Genomic DNA, 20,952 nt, shown 5'->3' on the forward strand with positions numbered 1-20,952 from the left:
AATCAAATGTTTTGCGCTGATATGATTCTTGGTAAACGTCGAATTAAAGTGAGAGTTAAGTCTATGGTATTAAGACGCGGACCTCGAAGACGAAGAGGACAGTATAAAGAAGAAGGAAGAAGAAAGAGCTAAGACGAGGAAGAAGGGGAGGACTAAGAGGAACATGCCGTAGTAGAAGAAGAAGAACAGGAAGAAAAGAGGCGAAGATACAGAGGCGGCCACCAGAGGCGGTGATCTATGGTGGGATTACCGGTGGCGGTATTTCTTCATAACCGTTTCTCCGGGTTGCTTCTCTTTTCTCTTCTTCGTCGTTCCCACCAGGTTCGGCTGCTGGCCTTCTCTTGGTTGGTCCTGCGATCTACCAGCAGCGTCTTTCCTTCTTCGACTCTGCCTATATCTCCCTACGATGCTACGTATACACCCCATGCTCTATGCTCCGTTCAGCTCGTGGGGGGTTGTATCTTAATAACATTCATGAGCTCAGATATACCCGCCAGATTTATTGCTCTGACACCCGCGGATTCAGCGAAGCTCCGGAACCAACCACCACCCTCTCCTTTTCTCTTCGCTTGCTATCGTTTCCTTTCTTCTTTGGCAACACTCAATCTCTTTGCCTATTCCAACTTTTTCCTTTCTTCGATTCTGATGGCCTTCTGTCTATCGGATTACGTGAACTTGTTACATGATTATTCGCTGTCGATACCTTAAATGCTCGGTTAACATTGTTGCAAATTTGTAACTGCGAATTCAGTAAGGTCCTATTGCTAACAAAACACTTTTACAAATTGTTGTGTATATATGTAAATGATCTATCTTTTAATCGAGCACTGAGCACAATTTTCTCTTGTCATATCCACATAAATGTCTATTTTGGTTAAGTTGAATTGTGTTTTTAATTTTTAACTCCCTTAACCCACCGCTACGGGCATAGCCCGTAGTACGATGATCGGGTCAAACGTAAATATTACGGGCATATCCCGTAATAGATGATCGGGTCAAACGTAAATATTACGGGCATAGCCCGTAGTACGATGATCGGGCCAAATATAATATATAATATAATATATAGTAGCTTGTTTACGTTTTCGGCCCAAAATTCTCGAACGTAAATCGTAGGTTAAGGGGTTAATTACATTTCTCAATGACAATGACTTTGTGTCATTTCAATTTGATGATAGTCGTGAAATAACTAATAAAAGTAACGATGAAGTGATACGATGAACTTATACATTGCAAACTAACTTCTTTATTTCTCTGTTTATTCCTTTCTTACGCGATCAATAATTAGGATAATTTCAAAGCTAACACTTTTGTTATCACTATATGAAACGAAACCACGGTGGCTCCGCTTTTATCCGTTTATCAATTGAGTCTCTTGTGGAACTACCCTACAGATACCATTCTGCACCCTCCGCTTCTTGGCGGAGGCCGTCGACGGGTGTGTGTTTCGATATTTATGGCTGCCTGTATATTACAAGCGAGCTTCGAAGCTACCACTGTCGTTATATATTCAACATTAAATATATACTACCTTCGATTTACAGCCGATTCGTATAAACGTACCTCGTTCTCTGCTACTTCTCTTTTTATTAAAACAATAACTAAAAGATTGACAAATTATTATTTACCAAAATTGTATAAATACATTCAGAAGGCAATAAGATCCAGTAGCAATTTTCTAGTAAGTATAAGCATAGTTACTTTTAAATCTTTACTTTCAAATGTCAAATTCTATTTTTTTAACCTTGCAATTAATCTAGAGGCTGTAATTTAGAAGATTCTAGTGAATTATAACGTAAAATCATTCGATATAAAAGAGGGGGATAAGGAGATAACTCTCGCGTTATGAAATTTCTATGTTTATCTCTTTCATTCTCGTCATTCATCGAAATCGTGTGAGAAATGCATACCACTTTCACTTTTTTCACGAAGATATACTTAGTATAATACAAAATGAACCTAGAAAAACTTTCGTCAAGTTTTGCTAAGTTTCTTCATATACAATATAATCGTATAATCATATAATTTAAATGAAGACAATAAGAAAGATTCGTATAAGCATATTTTTGATCTAAACAATTTATAATAATAAATTAATATAGCGTAACCGTCTTAGCGAAATTGTTTCTATACAAAATTGCAAAAATATTCATGGAATGTTTGTCAAATTAATAAATTTTAACTGCAGACTTGCATTCAGGTCCAACGTGAGTATCACAGGTCGAGTGAGTTCAGGCCGAGCACATATTTAAATAAGCAGTTACACGCCACTGAAAGACAAAAATGGTTATACCTGAGGGCAAAGATCAAACAGGACATCTATCTCTTTCATCATATTTGCATTTTTTATCGACTACCGAAGTAGGTTCCATTGCGTTACAAAACGCCATAGATGATTCAAATTTGTTCCATAGGAGCCTATATATACAAACGAACGAATAAAAAAATATAAATTCCGTTGAAAAGTGTCGAACATTCCGCATCTTGGTTATTACATAGTAATTAACCAATTCTGTGTATTATAAACATAACTAAATGAAAATGTTGAAAAGTTAAAAATTCTACACCTTGATTACTACGTCGTAATTAACAAATTCTGCGAATTGCAAATATAATCTAACCCATATGTGGAAATCAAAGAAGCAAAGGGATCGAAGGAATTCTTACGTTGATTCAATGCATCTAATTTTCAAAGGACGATCCTCGATTCCACGGAAGGTTACCGATTACATCGTTTCTTGTGGGGATGTCTTTCTATGTTCGCTTACACGTGAGTTTGTGTACGCGTGATCGTGGTCGTGTAGGAGTAGTATAAGCTTCTCTCGTGCTGCGCAAGGCAATACAGATTTATGTAAGTATTTAGCACAGGCTCTTTGCTTTATCACGAGTCGCCCAGCCAAGACATCGTTGGCGTTGTACCCAACCCATCGCACCGGTTTGACCGTCCGAAAATTTTCAATTATTTTTCCATCCTCGACTGCTTCGATCCCCTGTCTCGTCCTCTTCTCCTTGCCCTGTCCCGCGGGATCACACCACTTTTCGCCGTCGCCTGTTTGTGGAGACTCAAATCTCTAAACCGATTCCTATCGTTTAATTATACACATATTTGTTCTTTTATAAAAACATTTTTTAATTTGTAAAAGTTATCAGGATCACTTGTACGATCGAGCAAATATTATTAGTGAAGTTTTAATGAAATTTTACAAATTACGTTACAAGTTACAAACTACGTATGCTAATGAATTTTCTCGAACAATAGGATCAATAATCTTGTAAATTCGCTGATATTATTAGTTGTTGACTTATTGCGTAAGTATATTATTGTATTAATTTTAAACAACTGTCAGTTGTAAGAAGCATCCATTTATGTAATTAAATCTTTACAGTGGATATTGGAACATCAATTTCAGTATACTATGTTTGTGGATATATTAATGACAATATAAGAAATATAACAGCGATTTTTATAAATCGCTTGTAAAATGTCTATGTCTATTTATATAATAAATTAAGAGAGATAGTTGGGTTAACTGTTGTATAATTTACAGCTTAGTGGTTCCTTATATATACAAACGTTTAAAATAAGTTTATTTGTATTAATTTCGCGACCAACTTAAAATAATAGAAAATAAGGTACGTTCGAGCCACTTCATAGTTTTCTTTTATCAAAAAGACAAAAATACAAAATAAATAGCAAACGACGCGTGTACTGTTTACAGAGAAAGAAAATTGACGAATTTTTTTTAAATTCATTAAGTAAAAAGACTTGATTCTTCGGTTTCGATTACAAAAATCTTTAGAAAAATACTGTGAGTGTAAATTTAAATTTATTATTAAATAAATATGAGAAAAGGGATGAACTTGTTGAAAGTCTCTACTGGAAAATTCTTCTATGGTTTGTGATTACGTGTCTTGTTACCGTTTCCTAGCAAGGACACGTCTATCGGATCAAAAAGACACGATCATATGTCAAGAGAGAAAAGATTCTGTTTGGCCAATCATGAAATGGCTAAAAGCTATTGGTATCGTATCAACAACCCCTCTGTCGAACCCTGATCTTCTAGTAGAATGGGCCTTAAGCTGTATGAAATTCCCGCTGATCCTCCTAAAATACTAACTAATCAGCATTCTTGAGTTTATCGAAAATGAAATAAACGATGACATTCGCTCTTATCCACTGCTTCGTTTTTAAATTCTTTAAAGCATAGTATACTTCAAGATATTATTATACCCGCTACTAATAATCATCATCATACGCACATCTTGTTTGTTATATTACTGTACATTTCTATGAATGCACCTGTCCTCTATTTCAATTATCTTCTCTAATATTTTGTACACTTTAGAGAATTTCGTACGAAATAACAAATTTGTACTTGGTATACAGATCAACCATAAATCCTACATTAGAAACTTAGCACTTGAATTACCAGTCTTCATTGATCTTGCGATTTCAGTGGCTCCTAAAATTCAAATGATCTTTCTGCGTACGACAGAGGCGGTTTTTTACATTTGCGTATATAGGTGATTATGCAGGTATAAAAAAGAGACAGAGAGGGAGAGAGAGAGAGAGGGAGAGAGAGAGAGAGGGAGAGAGAGAGAGAAAGAGAGGAAGAGATGAGAGAGGTGTAAGGAGTAGAATGTTGGTGTTCGGTCGATCTTAATACTGTCTTAAGCCCACCAGAGCGCAACATAAATTATGTATCGTCCGGGCGTAAGATGCCTCCAAGATCCCAGGAGCACCTGGTATTCCTACTTCGGCTCATGGTTTCTCCAAGACTTCCTCCGCCTCCTTCTTTAGCCCTCCTTCTCGGTGGCAGTTTATACGTTCCAACAGTACCTCCTCCGCGGGTCCCTAAATTTTCTCGAAGTCTATAAGGGTTAAGGAATTAACTGTGGTTGCTGGCTGGACTGTTGCGAGCCTACAGGGTTCTGATACGACTCGGTGCAGGGTGCTTGCCTCTGGGAGCTTAATAGCCCGTGCGAGGGGCAAGCGAAATACCGAGAGGAAGGAAGGGAAGCTGGCAAGATCTTCGCCGAAAGCCATTACAAGGATTTCTTTTATTTACGATCGCGAAAAGAGCTCCTTTGCTGGTCGGGCTAAGTGGTATGATCTTCTCTCCTCATGATTCTACTTCTACGATAGATCTCGGCCAATGACCGACTAAGCGGCCACTTTTGGAGGCTTAATGTTCTGTCCAATCGTGTAATATTCGACTATAGATCAATTAAGAGGCGATGTTGCCTTTCTCCGAACCAGCAACTTTCTTGTATCGATCACGAAACATAATCACCCATAACTCTCTATTATACCCAATTCTTGTTTCTTATTTTCTATCAGATAAAGGTATAAAAGTTATTAACATAGGTGAGCTCCGATACTTGAAATTATTCCGCATTAAAACTTAGTTGAAAATGAAACATTGAATTTCAAATAAGGATAAAAAAAGAGTAACATAAATCTAAGAATTTGAATAGGAAATAAAAATTAAGTGTTCGTGAAATATTTTTTATTAAGGATTTAAAGGAACCGCGAACGAAAAATGTATTGCCAAATTGTTAAGTCTGACAAGTCATGTAATCATTTAAATTTAAATATCTATCAACTTCGTTTGATTAAACTCTGCAACCAGGGGGTTATTATCAACCAACCATTTCAATCTTTTATGTCTAAGTCAATCTTTAGTGACTCATTGCATTGCTAATTTCCAAATGAATTGCATGCATAAAGAAATGATATGTAAAAGAAGAAACGTAATAACATTCTTTTAATATTTAAAAATACTGTTTTAATTGCAGAACTACCTAACATAAAATTTATTGATCAGTTTTAGATAGTAAGTGAGCTAATTATTTCTGGCGCAAAGAAAATTATCTAGCAATCATTAATTATTTTGAATAAAAGAAAGAGTACGAATATGCAATATATCTACACTAATAAATAACAATTTTGGCAGCATTTATTTATATAATCAATTATTACTTAAGTAATCACCAGATCAAATCGTAAACTTTTATATACCCAGGGCATGTTAATTATATTTATATATGTGAATTAAAATACAAATTAAATAATGTCTCATGCTTCTAATTATATGTTCACGAATTAAATACTATATTTATAGATGTATGTAAATATTTGAAATATAAATGAAAAGTAATGTCCATTCTAATTTATTACGTGGATTAAAATTTTAATACATGAATTTTATGCAATTATAGACAAGCTTAAAAAGCAGTACTTCTACAATTTACAATTTCACGATATTTAAAAAACTATATGAAAGGATTTTGAAAACAAAATACCTCCATCAATTTTTTATCATAATGGGATGCTACCAATATATTGAATATTCCGCACAATATTATAATCATAATAAAATGAAATATATAAAAAGGTATCCTTTATAAGAAATTAAGGAAGGAAGAATAAGATATTAACGTAATCATCGTAGAAAATAATTTTCTATTCTTTTCCTAATTAACATGTTACTACATTACATTATATAGCAGGTATGTTTCAAAGAAACTATTATTTAATCGAAGCATTGTATTCTAATTTGTCTCTTTTAGTAATTAAACATGTGCAAAATCAACCGTATTAAATATTACAACTTTATGTGAGATATATGTATAAGTGAGTTTGTAAGCCACCCACGGATATTATATAAATCATAAAAATCTGTCTCCTGTGGACCTCTCTCTTTCTCTCTCGTAGAGGGTTGTCTTTCGCTGCACGCACGGTCAAGATGTAGAGCGGGTGCCGATAAATTAACGGGATTAATTATCCGACCCTCGGATTTAACGGAGCCGAGGGATACGGCCTACCATTCTCGGCGATCTTCCTTCCACGGCTCATTACTTTCAATCGCAGCACTTCAATATCTCTCTCTCACTCTCTGTCTCTCTCTCTTTATCTATCTATCTATCTCCTTTGTCTCTTTCTTTCTCTCGTCCTTTTTTCCCCGCTGCTCGTAATTTTTACCATAGCTACTGACGAGGTTGGGGTGGGATTAAAGAATAAGGAAGAGGAGGTCAGACTTCGTTTATATGTCTTCATCCACGATTTCATCGACCAATGAAAAGGACGAAGTTAAGGGATAACAGAAGGGAGAGTAAGAGTCAAAGAGAATAGCTGCGTCGCCGACCTTACCATCCCTTAAGGATTATAAGGCCAATCCTGCGGCTAATTTGCGAACTCTCGAATTCTCCCTTTAACATTCTGCGATTTCGTCTTAACCATCCTCTCATCTGCCTTTTAGTCGTTTCGTCCTTGTTTTCCTTGTCTTTCTGCTCTTACGCGCAATCCTAAAAAGACACGAAAATATATACACTTCAAACAATTTCGTTTTTCCTCCAACCTATTTAATGCTGCTTTATCGTACCTGGTATAAGCAATGTTCTTTCTTTTAGTTTTGCGGAATTTCACGATATTTTTTTACATTAATTGATAACTCATAGAAAGTGAAGGAGATCCATTTCTTGCTTCTTACTTTTGGTCACATGTTGAAGATCAATGTTGACCTACTTGCACATTAACACGTATTTTCACGATAGACAGTAGTTTTCTAATCCTTCGAATTTAATATAAGTAACTGCTTCGACCTACATATCGCAGAATTTGAGCAGCATTGTTATTGTATCGAGAGAAATTTTGGGAGCATTTAAACGTAGACAAGCAGATTCAAAGCTTTCCTTTTAAAGTTAATAGTAAAAAGAAATGAATGAGAACAGAACATTGATAGTTCTTACACAATCCTTATTTCCATCTTAAGAAAAGAAGAACTTATGATCCAGAATCCATACTGTAGTAATTAGAAATTAAGCTATCTCGTTGCTGAAAAATTGTTCTTATACAGTGACGCTAACAATTACAGATACATTTTCAGAATTTTAAATGTTCATAAAACGCAATAATATAAAAGTCGATTGTGCGGATGAAAACACTCGCAAGTTGATCATGATTATGTATTAATTAGCTATATAAATTATCTTAATTAGTTACTACTCTGCTTTCAAGATTTGCAGATAAAAGATAGGAACTTTTTAAGATTGTGCCAAAATCAAGAAATGCATAAAAATATCGATGATTCATCGTAAGCCTGTACGTTCTAAAATTATAACCGAAAAGTGATATTTCCAAAAAATACTGAATTTGTTTAGCTACGCAAATAAAGAGATTGTACTGTGTCGTCACATCTTCAACAGATTAAGCTATAATCATAATCATAACCTGGTTATTACTCGGTCATTATCCTTAACCATTATTCTCGTATAAATCCTTCTGCATTTATATAGGATACGTAACAGTATTAGGACACTTTTACTGCTCTTACTGATCGCATCCAACGATCTAGTCATCATGGACAACATTATCTACGACGAAACGTCCGGCAGCTGCATGGAAACAGAATAGTTAGGCATATCCTAACCGCGGCTGATAGGAGAACAGCGTGGCTCTCCGTTTTGCTCTTTCTCTCGATCTCTCTGTCTTGTTCTCCGTTATTATTCAGGAACTTTGCTGACAGCTCTCCGGATAGGCAGATAAGAACGTCCTCTGAATGCCGAAGCGCGCACAATGCTCCTTTGGAACGACGTGTACCCACGTCTCGTGGTTACTTTTCTAGCGTACAATCGCGACGAGGCCATAGTTTACCGAATAACATGAACGTTCTTATTCCGAAATCCCAATTTTTCGTTATCCACACGGATTTGTCGACCGCTTCCGAATTCATTTTCTGAGTTTCATCGATTGCTTCGTTGAGCATCGTTCGGTTAGATTAGGTAGTCGCGTCACATTCATATCTAATGGAAAATGACGTTAAAGGAAATGGCTGTATATGTACAGAGCTGGAAAGAAGTCCTCTGAACGAAATACAAACCTAATTGATCATTTTCGATAGAATCGATACAATCGTAAAGTTAACTGCGCGTATTAGCCGAAAGTGTCACATATATACAAAACAAAGAATATGGCATCGCGTGACAAGTCTGGCGAGATTTCTTTCCGATTCTACACCGCACTTGCATATATGAAATGTTAATTGCGACGCGAATTATGATTGTAAGCATAATGAAGATGTCCAGTATATGATTGAGCACTAAATTTAAAAGAAATCGACTTAGCTTTTAAGTAGTCAATGTTGGCAAACACGAAACTCAAAATAATAAATCATTTCAGTCTCTAAAATTGAAGGTATGTACGAGTGGAAAAATCTCAATATCACTTGATATTTGAAAGCATATTTCCAGTCAAGCAAAGTAATAGGCATTAGTAAAGTGGGAATATCAACGAAGACAAGCGTAGAAATATGAAAGGATATTGCAAATCAAATAAATGACACGACTTTAGAATTTGTAAATGAACTATATAATGACTGATTATATTTTTGGGATCTTCTTAAATCTTACAATGTACTTATAAAAACATGTAAATTTTCGATATTATTAGAAGAATTTTTACATTTCATTCGGAGCCTCGTCGTATCTGTTGTTTAAAAATCCAATAAAAATTCAATATTAATTAAGGATTAATCGAAGAACAGAAAAGGGAAAGATTTCCAGGGCGAGAATGTCATTCCTTATAACGATTTACTAGCGAGGGTGTGGTTTAAATTATTCCTGTGTCGGCTGACAAATTAAGATCAGATAGAGAGATGATCCTCGAGGCTGCTGACTTTTAGATTTTCATAAGGCATCGGCCCGCCACCCTACCGGCTTCTTACATTCCACCCTCTTTCTTCCATACTCTTCGACCTCAATTTTCTTATCCGTCTGAACAGTCTACTATTTCCGTCTCTGTTTCTGAATCTTCATTCTGGCGTTTTTCGAATCAAATATTCGAACCGCGTTCAAGATTTGTGAAATTTTAATGCCTAGTTCAGAATTAATTATTTAGTTGTACTCCTATTTCGTTTGTAGAAACATGTCATTGTTAGTCAAAAGTTGAAATTTTTAACGCGTTATGGTGATTATCTTTTTCAACAAGAAACGACGAAATTCCGTAGAAAATGTACCGTGAACATCAAATTTACAAATAAGTGCTTACACATAAATCTACGTACGTATTATTCCTAATCATAATTAATTGTTTATAGAAATATGTGAGGCAACATTTTTTTTAATTAAAACTTAATGCAGTATGACTACATCAGTGTGTTTTTATTTTTCATATCATTAAAGAAAGATGATTAATTTCATTACACACTTTTTCAACGACGCACAAAAATGTTTGCATAGAATGATTGAATATTTAATACGTCTAGTTTATATATATTATAATTCAAACAAAACGAATGTTATGCAGAGTTCTCAAAGGTTTTTCGCTCAAATAATATCCATGGATTCTGCAAGCAAAAATGAGGAACGAAGATAACTCATCGTTTCGCTCAACTTTGTAAGCTTTCATAAAAATAGAATGAAATAGTGTGATACTTCATTAATTTGTCTTAACGAGCACCAACATAATTTAAATGAAAAACATGATTTTCCATTGAAACACTTAGCTTGATCTTAATATGTTTTCTTATTTTATTTGCAGACAACATTTTGAATTGTTCAGTTAGTAACTCCAGTATTCCTTTGCAGTGAAGCTTTTTGAAACCAAAAATGATATTTCGGAAAAGAAGATTATTCTTATGTATTAATCTTCATGTACACATATTTATCTTTTCCTTTTTAACTTGCTATCGATGAAAATAATAATTTATCAAAATTGCAAAAGCGATATCACTGAAGTACGAAAGTTTAAATAAGGTTCAATTTTTAACACAATTTTTGCTAAAATGCAAGGAAAATCGTTGACGATACGTATGTATTTACGTGAAGCACTACACCAGTAAAATCAAAGGTTTGGTGAATTGAATAAACTTTTGCTACGGAGTATCGATAACAAATCGTTATCCGTTTATTGAATGTACTAAAAAGACATACAATACAAAAAGAAATACAAGATATCAATACATTGCAATTTTCTTAATTATTTAATTGTAATTTATTGTAATTTATTTAATATATTATCTTTTTATTATTTTAAAGGTAAGAGAAATCTTGAAGTAAAAAAATTAATGAATTTCCAGGTTCTGTGAAACTTATTCGATATTTATACGATTCATCCGATATCGGTAAAATAGTCCCGATTTCCTGAAGAACGTCCCTAAATCTTTGCCGCTCTCTTAACGATGTCTCGACTTTGCTTCACTCGAGAGACGAATCTCAATAACGAAAGGGATAACAGTTTGAGTTTGTACCTGTATAGTCTCGGATAAGAAGAGGCTGCTGCGGTGAAGTCGAATTTCGATGTTTTGCGAATGAACGAGCATCGACCTACGTGGATCTTTACAAGACATTTTAATTGGACAAATCCGCCTATCCTCATTAAATCCGCCCTGACTTCAGTACGATCTCCCTGTTGTCGTCCTATGCGTGTATCTCATAGATGACGAAAGCACTTCCCCTTCGTCATCTTCGTGTAGCATTGTCGACTTAAACGGAGTCGAAAGTCTGATATCCTCTGATCAGATTCGCTCATACCGTCACAGGAACTTCGATAGAAAGATCCGTTTCCTCTTTAATCATTAGTTCTGCATACTATTCGCCATGGGGAAAACGTGTTGTTAAATTTTATGTTTTCTATAAAGTTGATTTAAATCTTAGTTATTAGTTGACTCTTATAATTGTATCATTAGCTTTTTTTAATTTTGGCATTATTTAAGAACGAGAAATTTATTTGATTTCATTTTAACTGAGCGAAAATAAATTTGAAAGAAATTTGGCAACAATTTGCATCTCGTACTGAATTAAACAAATTTTAATGCAGCTCAGTGTCAGTGTATGTCACGTTATGATTTATATACATTTACATCTAAAAAATTTGTAGATTTTATATATAAAAATAAATGACGTTGAATAAGATTCTCTTTTAAAATGTCTGTTTATTTAATATATATGGTCTGCTATAATATTCACAGATCTTAAATAAGTTAGTACATAATAAAATTTTTCATATACATTCCTTAAAATTAGTAAACATCTCCAGTTTACTTAAAAACATAATTAAGATTATGATGTGTAGCGAAACAAGCACGTACACTGTATTTAAAAGAAAAATGGTTTAAACATCGAATTGTATATACTATAAAATTGTAGTATTGATTTTGAAGAAGTGATAATTTTATGTTGATGTGACAAGTATAGTTCTTTGCCAAATCTGTAGAAAGGCTTTGATTATTATTGTAAAGCTTGAGTCGGAGTTGACTCGACAGCAACACGTTGATTTCATCTTGGGGTGAGATTTCAACCCCGCAGACTCTACGTTTCGAGACTCGCAGACATTATTACAGACATTTACGCTGGTCTGTATCATATCTTATATACCGCATCTAATTAGATATTGAATAGGACTGGGTGCTGAATAGAACTAAATATAACAAAAATATATAAAAATAATACAAAATCGTTTTTGTACGAATAAACATTTCTCACATCGATGTATGTGAAAACTAATTTTAACCCCCTCCTATTTGATATTGCATATATTCAACATTGCACTTTAACAAGTTAACGCATTTTAACGATTAACTAAATGATAAATGTATCAATGTTTTCGATAAAATTACTTTTAAGTTCTAGTAAATTATGCAAAATCTTAGTAAAAATATCAAAAGATACGTATTCTTGCTATTAATAATACATAAAAGTGAAAAATTTGTCTCGCAGTTCAACAAAATTCATTCCTCAAGTAAATAATGACATATGTAACATTTACTATCCAATTATGCCTCATTGGTAGCATAAGTAAATGGATAAATAAAATAAATACTATGAAATGGGTATAATAATATCTCAATGCATCGCATGTTTGAAAAGATTCTTTATTTATTTGTTCCTTAAGCCATAACAGACGAGGAGAAGAGTATTTACAAACAAGGAAGTATAGACACATCGATACTATTTAAGAAGGATAATGACGATGCTATAAATCATGACGTATAGTTTTTATTCGACAGTATTCTCATTATGTACACTTATTAAGGTCCATAATAATTATATTAATTATTACGCGATAATTACAACAAAAATGTAACCACCGAATATGGTCACAAGTCAACGATATTAAAGAATAACAGGTTGATTAACGATGTTTCCAATTCTCCTCTTTTCTTTTCTTCCGTTTTACAGTACATAAATGATCGTGTCTTGTGACACCTTGGTTGTTCCTACTTTACGTTACATGAGGAAACGAGCTAGTCTGCATGATATGGGTGCGTTTGTGGTGATTCGCCTTCAAAAAGGGCCATTTTCAAGCGCTTACACTTGGCCCGGCGATTCTTGAACCAAAATTGTACATTTTTTGGTTCCAGTCGCGGGAACTTTTGTCGATACGGCATCCGATTCAGCTCCTCCGTATATTTCAGAATCAACTGCGAATTAAACAAATTAAACCTCTTAAAATAATCGATTGATTGACAAAAGTAACAAAATGGGATGAAAATTATAAACAAAGTAGATTCTAGTTACGTCTTGATTCTTATTGAATTTTTAAAGTGAAAAAGTAAGTGTGAGACTGGGCATTTATTGATAATAAAATATGTAATGTAGTTTATCTTACTCATATATCTTGAATAACATCTAAATTTATTATGTTATAAACACATTGAACATGATTTGTTTCACGTGTAATCATTTTAGAGATTTTAAACTGAACTTTATTTTCTCAAATAGGATGATAATTTTTCGTGTTCAAATTTTAAAAAAATTTTAGAGAATAAAAAAATCTGCCCAAAAATGTATTAGTACTAGATAACTTTCAATTTAATAATTTAGAAAGCGTTTGGCTTCATTTTTTGAGTATTTATTTGGCATAATTTGTACCTTTACGTAATTTTTCGTTTATTCCATTATCATTTTAATAATATTCCTCGTGTAAATATCATAGCACTTTTTTTATACATTTGAACATAAATATCTATCTTTTCATTTATACAGAATATCAATTTTATTTTTCTTTTTCATAATCGCGTATGAAGCCTGAGAATACTATCACTACTAAAGGAATAAGATATATTTTCCATATATTAGACAAAATATTCGGTTAATTAATTGGTTTATACATATGTCAGTATAAATACAAACAGATATTTTATTTAGAATTGTTAAAATTTTGGAATAAAGAATATAACAAATAGTACAAAAAATATAATGCTGTTTTAAACAAAGTAGACCATTAAATCTTTCGAAGGAAATAATTCCACGAAAAAGTACGCAGATTGCGTGCTTCTTGAAATCATGTAACTTTCGTATATAACAATTTTTGACTATAATTTGGAAAGTATTTAAGTTATGCGAATGAATATGCATTAAATACTATATTGAGTGAACCATTCTGTATAAAAGTGTGTAAATTTTATCTTTTGTATTATATTTTTTTATTCACAGCCACAGGAATTAAACGCATAATCTTTAAGAGAATGCAATGTACAATTCTGACTACATCTTCGTTACAATCAAGGACATAGAAAGGATAAAATCACGTATAAGCATGTATGAAATAATATAGCGATGTTAAATTCATTTTTACTAACGTCATATTTAAAACGCACTAATATTTTAAGCTTGAGCAATCATGAGTGCTATTTTTACCTATTACATCAAATCAGGAAGCGAAAAAAAAATGTAATTCTAAATGCTAGATAAGAAGATTGGCCATCGTACTGTACATTATTATTGATCATTCTCGTTCGACTTGCACGAATATATTTATTCAAAATTTCAAAAATAGTATTAGCTTCAAGCATCCAAGAAATATCGTAAAACTGTTTCAATGACTAGATGAGTATTAATGCCGAGTAATGACAAATGTACATGTCGATGGTTAAATAGCATCGTTCAACTTACCGCGTGACTGGGATGAGTATTGTGAGTGAACCAAGTTTCGAGTCTCGGTACTTCCGTTACAGGATCAATGAATGTCCGGTTCCTTTTCCTCCTCTCGTCCAACATGCTAGTGGAACAACCAGCAGATCCACGTGGCGGCAGATAAGGTGACATATACATTATTCCATGACCAAACATTGAACTAGGAACCAGAGAAAATCCAGGTGGCAATGGGCCGGTCGGTCTTGTCTCGTCGTCTTCTGAACCGGAGGATACCCTGGCATCTTCTTGTTTCACCGAGGATGGCGTTGAAGGTGCAGGTTGTTGATCCTCGGGTCTGGTTGTAAGTGACAATGGACCAACGGGTGGGCTACCAGGTGGACAGGGAGAAGGTGATGTCGACTGAAATATAAATGCATAATAATAATTACATATTAAACATAATTACATATTAGTAATCGTTATAGCAATAGTAAATTTGCTGTACCTTATACTTTATTTAAAAACGTATGTTTACTAACTGAATTTCATTTTAAAAGCGATCAAGATTAATACTCGTTTTAATATTTGTTTGAAAAATAAATTTGCCAAAATTAGGGTTATACTTGATTCATTATTATAACATCGAATATTTTGCTCTTCTTTTTGAAAAAATTACAACTTTGTTTTCAATTGCATCAAGATGAGCTTTGATCAAAATCTGTTGACTCCGTATCTCTGCTACAGGAGCAACAATTGTTTTAATTTTTTCGTGTTTCGGCACATACCTGGTTCCTTGAATCCTCTTCCTCGTCTGTACAATCTTCGCTGACAATACTGGCGCCTCTCGGACTGAGCCCAGGAGGGCTGTAACCATTGACACCCCTGTTTTCAGCCCTCTTCTGAGCGGCTCTGGCATTCTTGAACCAGTAGACAACGTTATTTACGTCCAGGGGCTTCCTGCCTCGTCGAGACTCTAGGGCATTCAATTCCGAGACGTAGTGTTGAATTTGTTGACGTGACGGGTGTTGATTCTCACCGAACCATCGCTGAAGCCGTGGTAACTCCAGTTCGGGATCGAAACTCGTTCTCATCCTAGTTTTATGTGAGTATTGAAGAAGCGCGGGATGCGGAGGACCGATCGTACCACCTGCCGATCCAATGGTACCGCCTCCATCCGGCTGAGGGCTCTGCGTGTGATGCTGATGATGGTTGGAGGAAGGTACTATCGGGTTTAGACCTAAACCCAACTGTTGCTGTTGCAACCAAGATTCGAAGTTTCGTTTAGTTTCCTCTGATAAATCGTTTCCACCTCTACAGAGAGATAACAGTGTCATCTGCAAATCAAACAATAAGTTGTACTTGAGTAACTGAAACAATTGCAACAAAGATGAGAACCTTCTATCAAGTTTCAATGCATTTCGTTGTTGGTTAAACAGTAAGTATGGCAGCATCCTCGTAACTTTCTCTTTGAAAGTGCATTTTCTAGGTATTTTAGTACTGGAATGTGGTACTGAGTCTTATTTAGTGGTTTTTGCTTATCACGTTATAGATCGGGAGACAGTGAACATTTTTGATCGCTTATTTTCATACGCAATACTTGCAGCTATTCCGATTCTTTTTAATGATGGTAATTAACAAATGAATAGTCTGGCTAGTGATTACTTATGAAAACAATGTATTAACAATATAAATACACTGTTCTTTTTTTCACATACATGAAACTTGACATACTAATTAATACTATCAATACTATCATCAAACTTAGTAGAAAAGTAGTGTGACTGATCTTCGATTATGGAATTTGCAGTCTGGCAACGTTTTTTGATTAATAACTTCTTATTTAAAAAATTTTAATTAAAAAATACAACAGGCTTACAAAATTCAGTTTGATTCCAAGGTATGGTACAGTTATCTTCGCACATACGAAAATTTTTTTAATCATTAATATTATTATGAAATTATGTAAAACAACAGTCTGGCTGACGCACAACGTTGAAGAACGAGTCTGACGATAATTCGAAGATTTGACAGAAAGAAGTTAGTGCACTTATTTTCAACAATTTGTCTCTGAACTCTAGCAATTACTGTAGTAAAGTAATTTGAAAATTTTCTTCGTTTTTGTGCATACTTGTCTTCGTTGCGTTAAAAATTTTTAAAAGGCGGAATTAAGCAAATAGACCGCGGTCACCTTTGTTCATTCAGCAATAGAGAGTTACAGCGCTCGCCAATTAATGCATTTGGCGAGCCTGGCTTGTCTTTGGTAGTTCAAAATGACAGCCAGACTATTTTTTTTCATTACTTCATACATTGAACTGTTATGTGGCTAAATTTCAAGCGTGTGAGAATAAAATTGCGTTCCTTGTATGACCGCAAACGAAAAAACGTACGGATTTCTTGGTATTTGCAGGAAATATTTTATTTCGAATAACATCCAAACTGTCTTCTTTCCTCATTTTATGAGATTGTCATCTGATTAATTTTCAGCCGTACGAAAATAAGTCCACTAAGCTTCTTTTTTCACTATTTCCAGGCCAGATTAATTTTCCATTTATCCGCCAGACTTTCTTACTGAGTTTCACGATACGATTAATTACTACATTAAATTTCATCTTCGCGAAGGTGCAACCAGTTTTTATTCCAAATTATTTAAAGCCTTGCCGCAGTTATGTCTATCAAAAAACCGTAACTAGACTTTCCATTTCTTAATAAACAGTAATAATTCTGTCTAAATAACCTTCAAATTTGGCTGCAAAAATAAATGATCAAATATGTTTACCGCCTCCCGGATTGTTATTTCGTTGTTTAGTTTAAGATCCTTTCTTTCTGTTTATTCTTGGTCGAGAACATCCTTTGTACGTTAAGATAGCTGAATTTTTTGAACAGTTTAAATTACACACAGGACGCCATTGAAATGCGATTCAGTTTTATCAGTCGCTACGATTTTGGCAAACAAGGATATTGGTACAAGAAAAATGCAAGTAAAGATAATGAACATAATGTGATTCTAAGAACGAATTAGCGATACAATAGTGCCGTTAGATTAAATGCTATGTAGGGAATCGAATAATGAGACTACTAATATGTGTAATCGTCAGTGTATTCAAAACAGATCTTGTCGCGAAACGGTATCTATACAGTCGTTTAGTCATAGTTTAGGCTGACTCGTTTGCGATCACGTTCGTTTATTTATAATCGTCAGGAGAAGGTCAAAAGATACAAATTCGTCTTGTTTTACGGTTCCATGTAGCGGCGGCATTGTTTTGCCCGGAGTTCATAACTCCTTGCAATACCCGTGACCTAACGGTCTTGATACTCCGAAGCCAAAACAACAACATGATTTGAAGCAAATTCTAACTCTTGTGCCGCTACATCACCCCCTACCAGTGATAACGTTTTATTGCCTTTGCAGAGAAAGTCCCCGTGTGTAATCTTTTGTGATGCCTAACCGAAACCTGCCAATCGGGAAATATACACCTCTACAGCTACATATGAATTTGAGGAAATGTCTGTTTCAAACATCAAAACGCCAAATGTTTGCTGAAAAGCTATGCACTTTTATATCTCATAAAGATCATAGAAAACTCACGAAGAATCGTGTCTTTTAAGAGTCGACGGACGAATGAATTCACGCGAAGGTTTCACGCGCGTTTCTCAACAGTTCATTAGATTACATGGAGAAATATATGTATGTATGCATATGAACGTGCGTACTTGTGACGATATCGCGCGTGTTTGCGCCGGATAAAAATTGATGCGTACACGCGGTTAAGTTCATTTATACATGTTACAGATACATAAACGATTGTCATGCATCTGCCGATGAACGTTATTCTGTTGCTACATTTGTAAGTACGTTGCTTCCTTTTTAATAACACCGAGTGTCTGCTGAGTGCGGCAAATATAATAACAATATCTCAATTGTTTCCATTTAAGACTTGATGAAATAAGCGGCGAATGAAACAAATAAATACACTGAAAAAACTATATAATTTAAAAGAAAATTATTACATTATATGCAATAGATACTTCTTTACGAACGTATGTTATATTCTCATTAGACGTACGAAAATGAAAACGGAACGCTGTGCCGTGCCTGGGGAGTTTAAAAATTTTGTTAACAAAGAAGGGATTGTAAATGTTCGTATATAACGGAAGTAGAAACTGAACAACTAAGATATAAACTAATTATTCAAACTTGAAATGTTAAATAAAAGAGGAAAGATGAGTACTAAATTAAATACTTTCATACGTATTCGTTTTATTCACGTATTAGTGCAAAAAGAATTTCAGAAGCATATGTCTCAGAAGTTCATTGAAATGATTTTTAATTGCGAGTTTTGAAGTGTTCTACCTTGTTATTTATTATTATGCGTAATATAAATATATACAACAAAAGTAGAACAAAAAACGGAACAAAATATGGTTGGATTGAAAAATGAATCATTGCTCCATAAGCAGTGGATTCAAAATTATATAGGAGATTATTTATTCAATTAAAATAACAAATGATTATTAAAAGATAAGTAATGTAACAAACAATTTAACGCGTACGATGTGATTTTTACAATGCTATTTAAATTCAAAACGACCCTGGAAATGTATGTATCTTACACTTTTATTTATACGACTTTATTTGCTTCTTACAAATTACACCCAGTATGAAAATAGTTGTTAATAATATCTATGACGTCCATAAAAATTACACAGTAATAAAGTTATAAGTATTACTGTATCGAGTGATAATACGAGTTAGGAGGGTATCGAGGTAAATATATACATATCGTTGTTCGCGCGATATAATTCCACCGGTGGTGTGGCATTAAGAAGCCAGATTATGGAAAAGTTTAGATTCGTAGGAAGTAGTACGAGGTTTGACAAACGTGTGCGTTATCTGGACAATGATTTATAAGAACAAATATCTCCGCCCGCGAGGATCAAGGTGCTCGACGCCACTTTAATAACGCGGTAATCCGTCGCGTATCCATGGCACCTTGGTAGCGTCAGATACGGCGCAGAACAATTATTATCCACAGGCTGTCACCCGTTAGAATTTCTCATACGACGAATTTTACAACCCAGCACTTAATCACTCAGGTAGGCAGTCGAGACACAAAGCGGTTGACAGGGCACGAGATTTCTGAAATCGGTTGATATACATGTAAACACCGTCGAAGAAAAAAGACGGGCCACCCAAGCTTATCTGACAACATCGCGCTGTAATTCGAGCTCTGATTTACGCCTATTTATTATTTCCAGATGACGCAGTAGCGTCAGCTGATCATCCGCAGGGTGGTAGTAAATCAATCGTCATCGCAAGAACTGATATCAAATATTTTGATGATCAAATATTCTCGACTGAACTCATATTGTCAACGAATGCTCGAATGTAGACTTTTTCGTAATACAGAGGCTAATGGTTGGATACTAGTGGGAGACACAGCAGAAAAACCACCAAGAAAATTAGACAAGGATTTAAATTTGTTGTTACGAGATTCTAGATTTGCTAATGTTACCAGCCGCTGTCTCTTATTTACGCATATCGTTTTTAGTACTACATTCTCACACAGTACGTCAATGTACAAATTATTATCTCCGCTGATATGTTTCTTTACTTCTTTATAAGTAGTCGTGTTGTGTTTGCTCACTTTGCCGCGATGAAAACGGATGAGGATATTACCTACAACTTACTTAATATACTAGTTGCTTGCTGCTCAGAATAATGAACTAACGTTATATATATATATATATATATAACGTTTCTTCTCCTATAATGGTATGACATGACATGATAAAAATATCGATGAAAAATTCTATTATACTTTCTCTTAATATATCTTCCAAAATTCTTCTTGCCAAATCGTGTGTGAGGTATACATATGTATGCACGTATTTACCAAGAACAGAGCAAGTCTACTGTTTTTATGTTTTGTATGCGCAACTAGAGAGAATTATTGAAATCTAACATTTATGGAACAATGAATTCGCGTTTCTGATTGATCCGAGTCTACATAAAGACCTTGCTGGAACAATGAAGCTCCAGGCAATGATACTAAACGTTAAGGAAGGCAATTCTAGGCATGACAGCTAATCATGCAA

The 20,952-nt window shown here is 34.3% G+C and overlaps 1 protein-coding gene across 3 annotated transcripts in view; it reads right to left on the reverse strand.

Annotated features, from left to right (window-relative positions):
* Window positions 1–12,980: 12,980 nt before the first annotated feature.
* The window catches only part of LOC126867202 (homeobox protein dve-1), a 58,905-nt gene continuing 50,933 nt past the window's right edge, over window positions 12,981–20,952 (reverse strand). For 2 of the 3 annotated variants that reach the window (XM_050621456.1, XM_050621458.1), the window contains 3 exons: window positions 15,642–16,190; window positions 14,896–15,276; window positions 12,981–13,421 (listed from right to left, as the gene is read on the reverse strand). In XM_050621456.1, coding sequence (XP_050477413.1) covers window positions 13,245–13,421; window positions 14,896–15,276; window positions 15,642–16,190 — 1,107 coding nt within the window. In that variant the 3' untranslated portion in view covers window positions 12,981–13,244. The remainder of the gene's footprint in view (window positions 13,422–14,895; window positions 15,277–15,641; window positions 16,191–20,952) is intronic. The other variant, XM_050621457.1, reaches the window with a different exon arrangement.

The sequence above is a fragment of the Bombus huntii genome, chromosome 6 (assembly GCF_024542735.1).
Source record: "Bombus huntii isolate Logan2020A chromosome 6, iyBomHunt1.1, whole genome shotgun sequence".
In the NCBI taxonomy this organism is placed as follows: Eukaryota; Metazoa; Arthropoda; class Insecta; order Hymenoptera; family Apidae; genus Bombus; species Bombus huntii.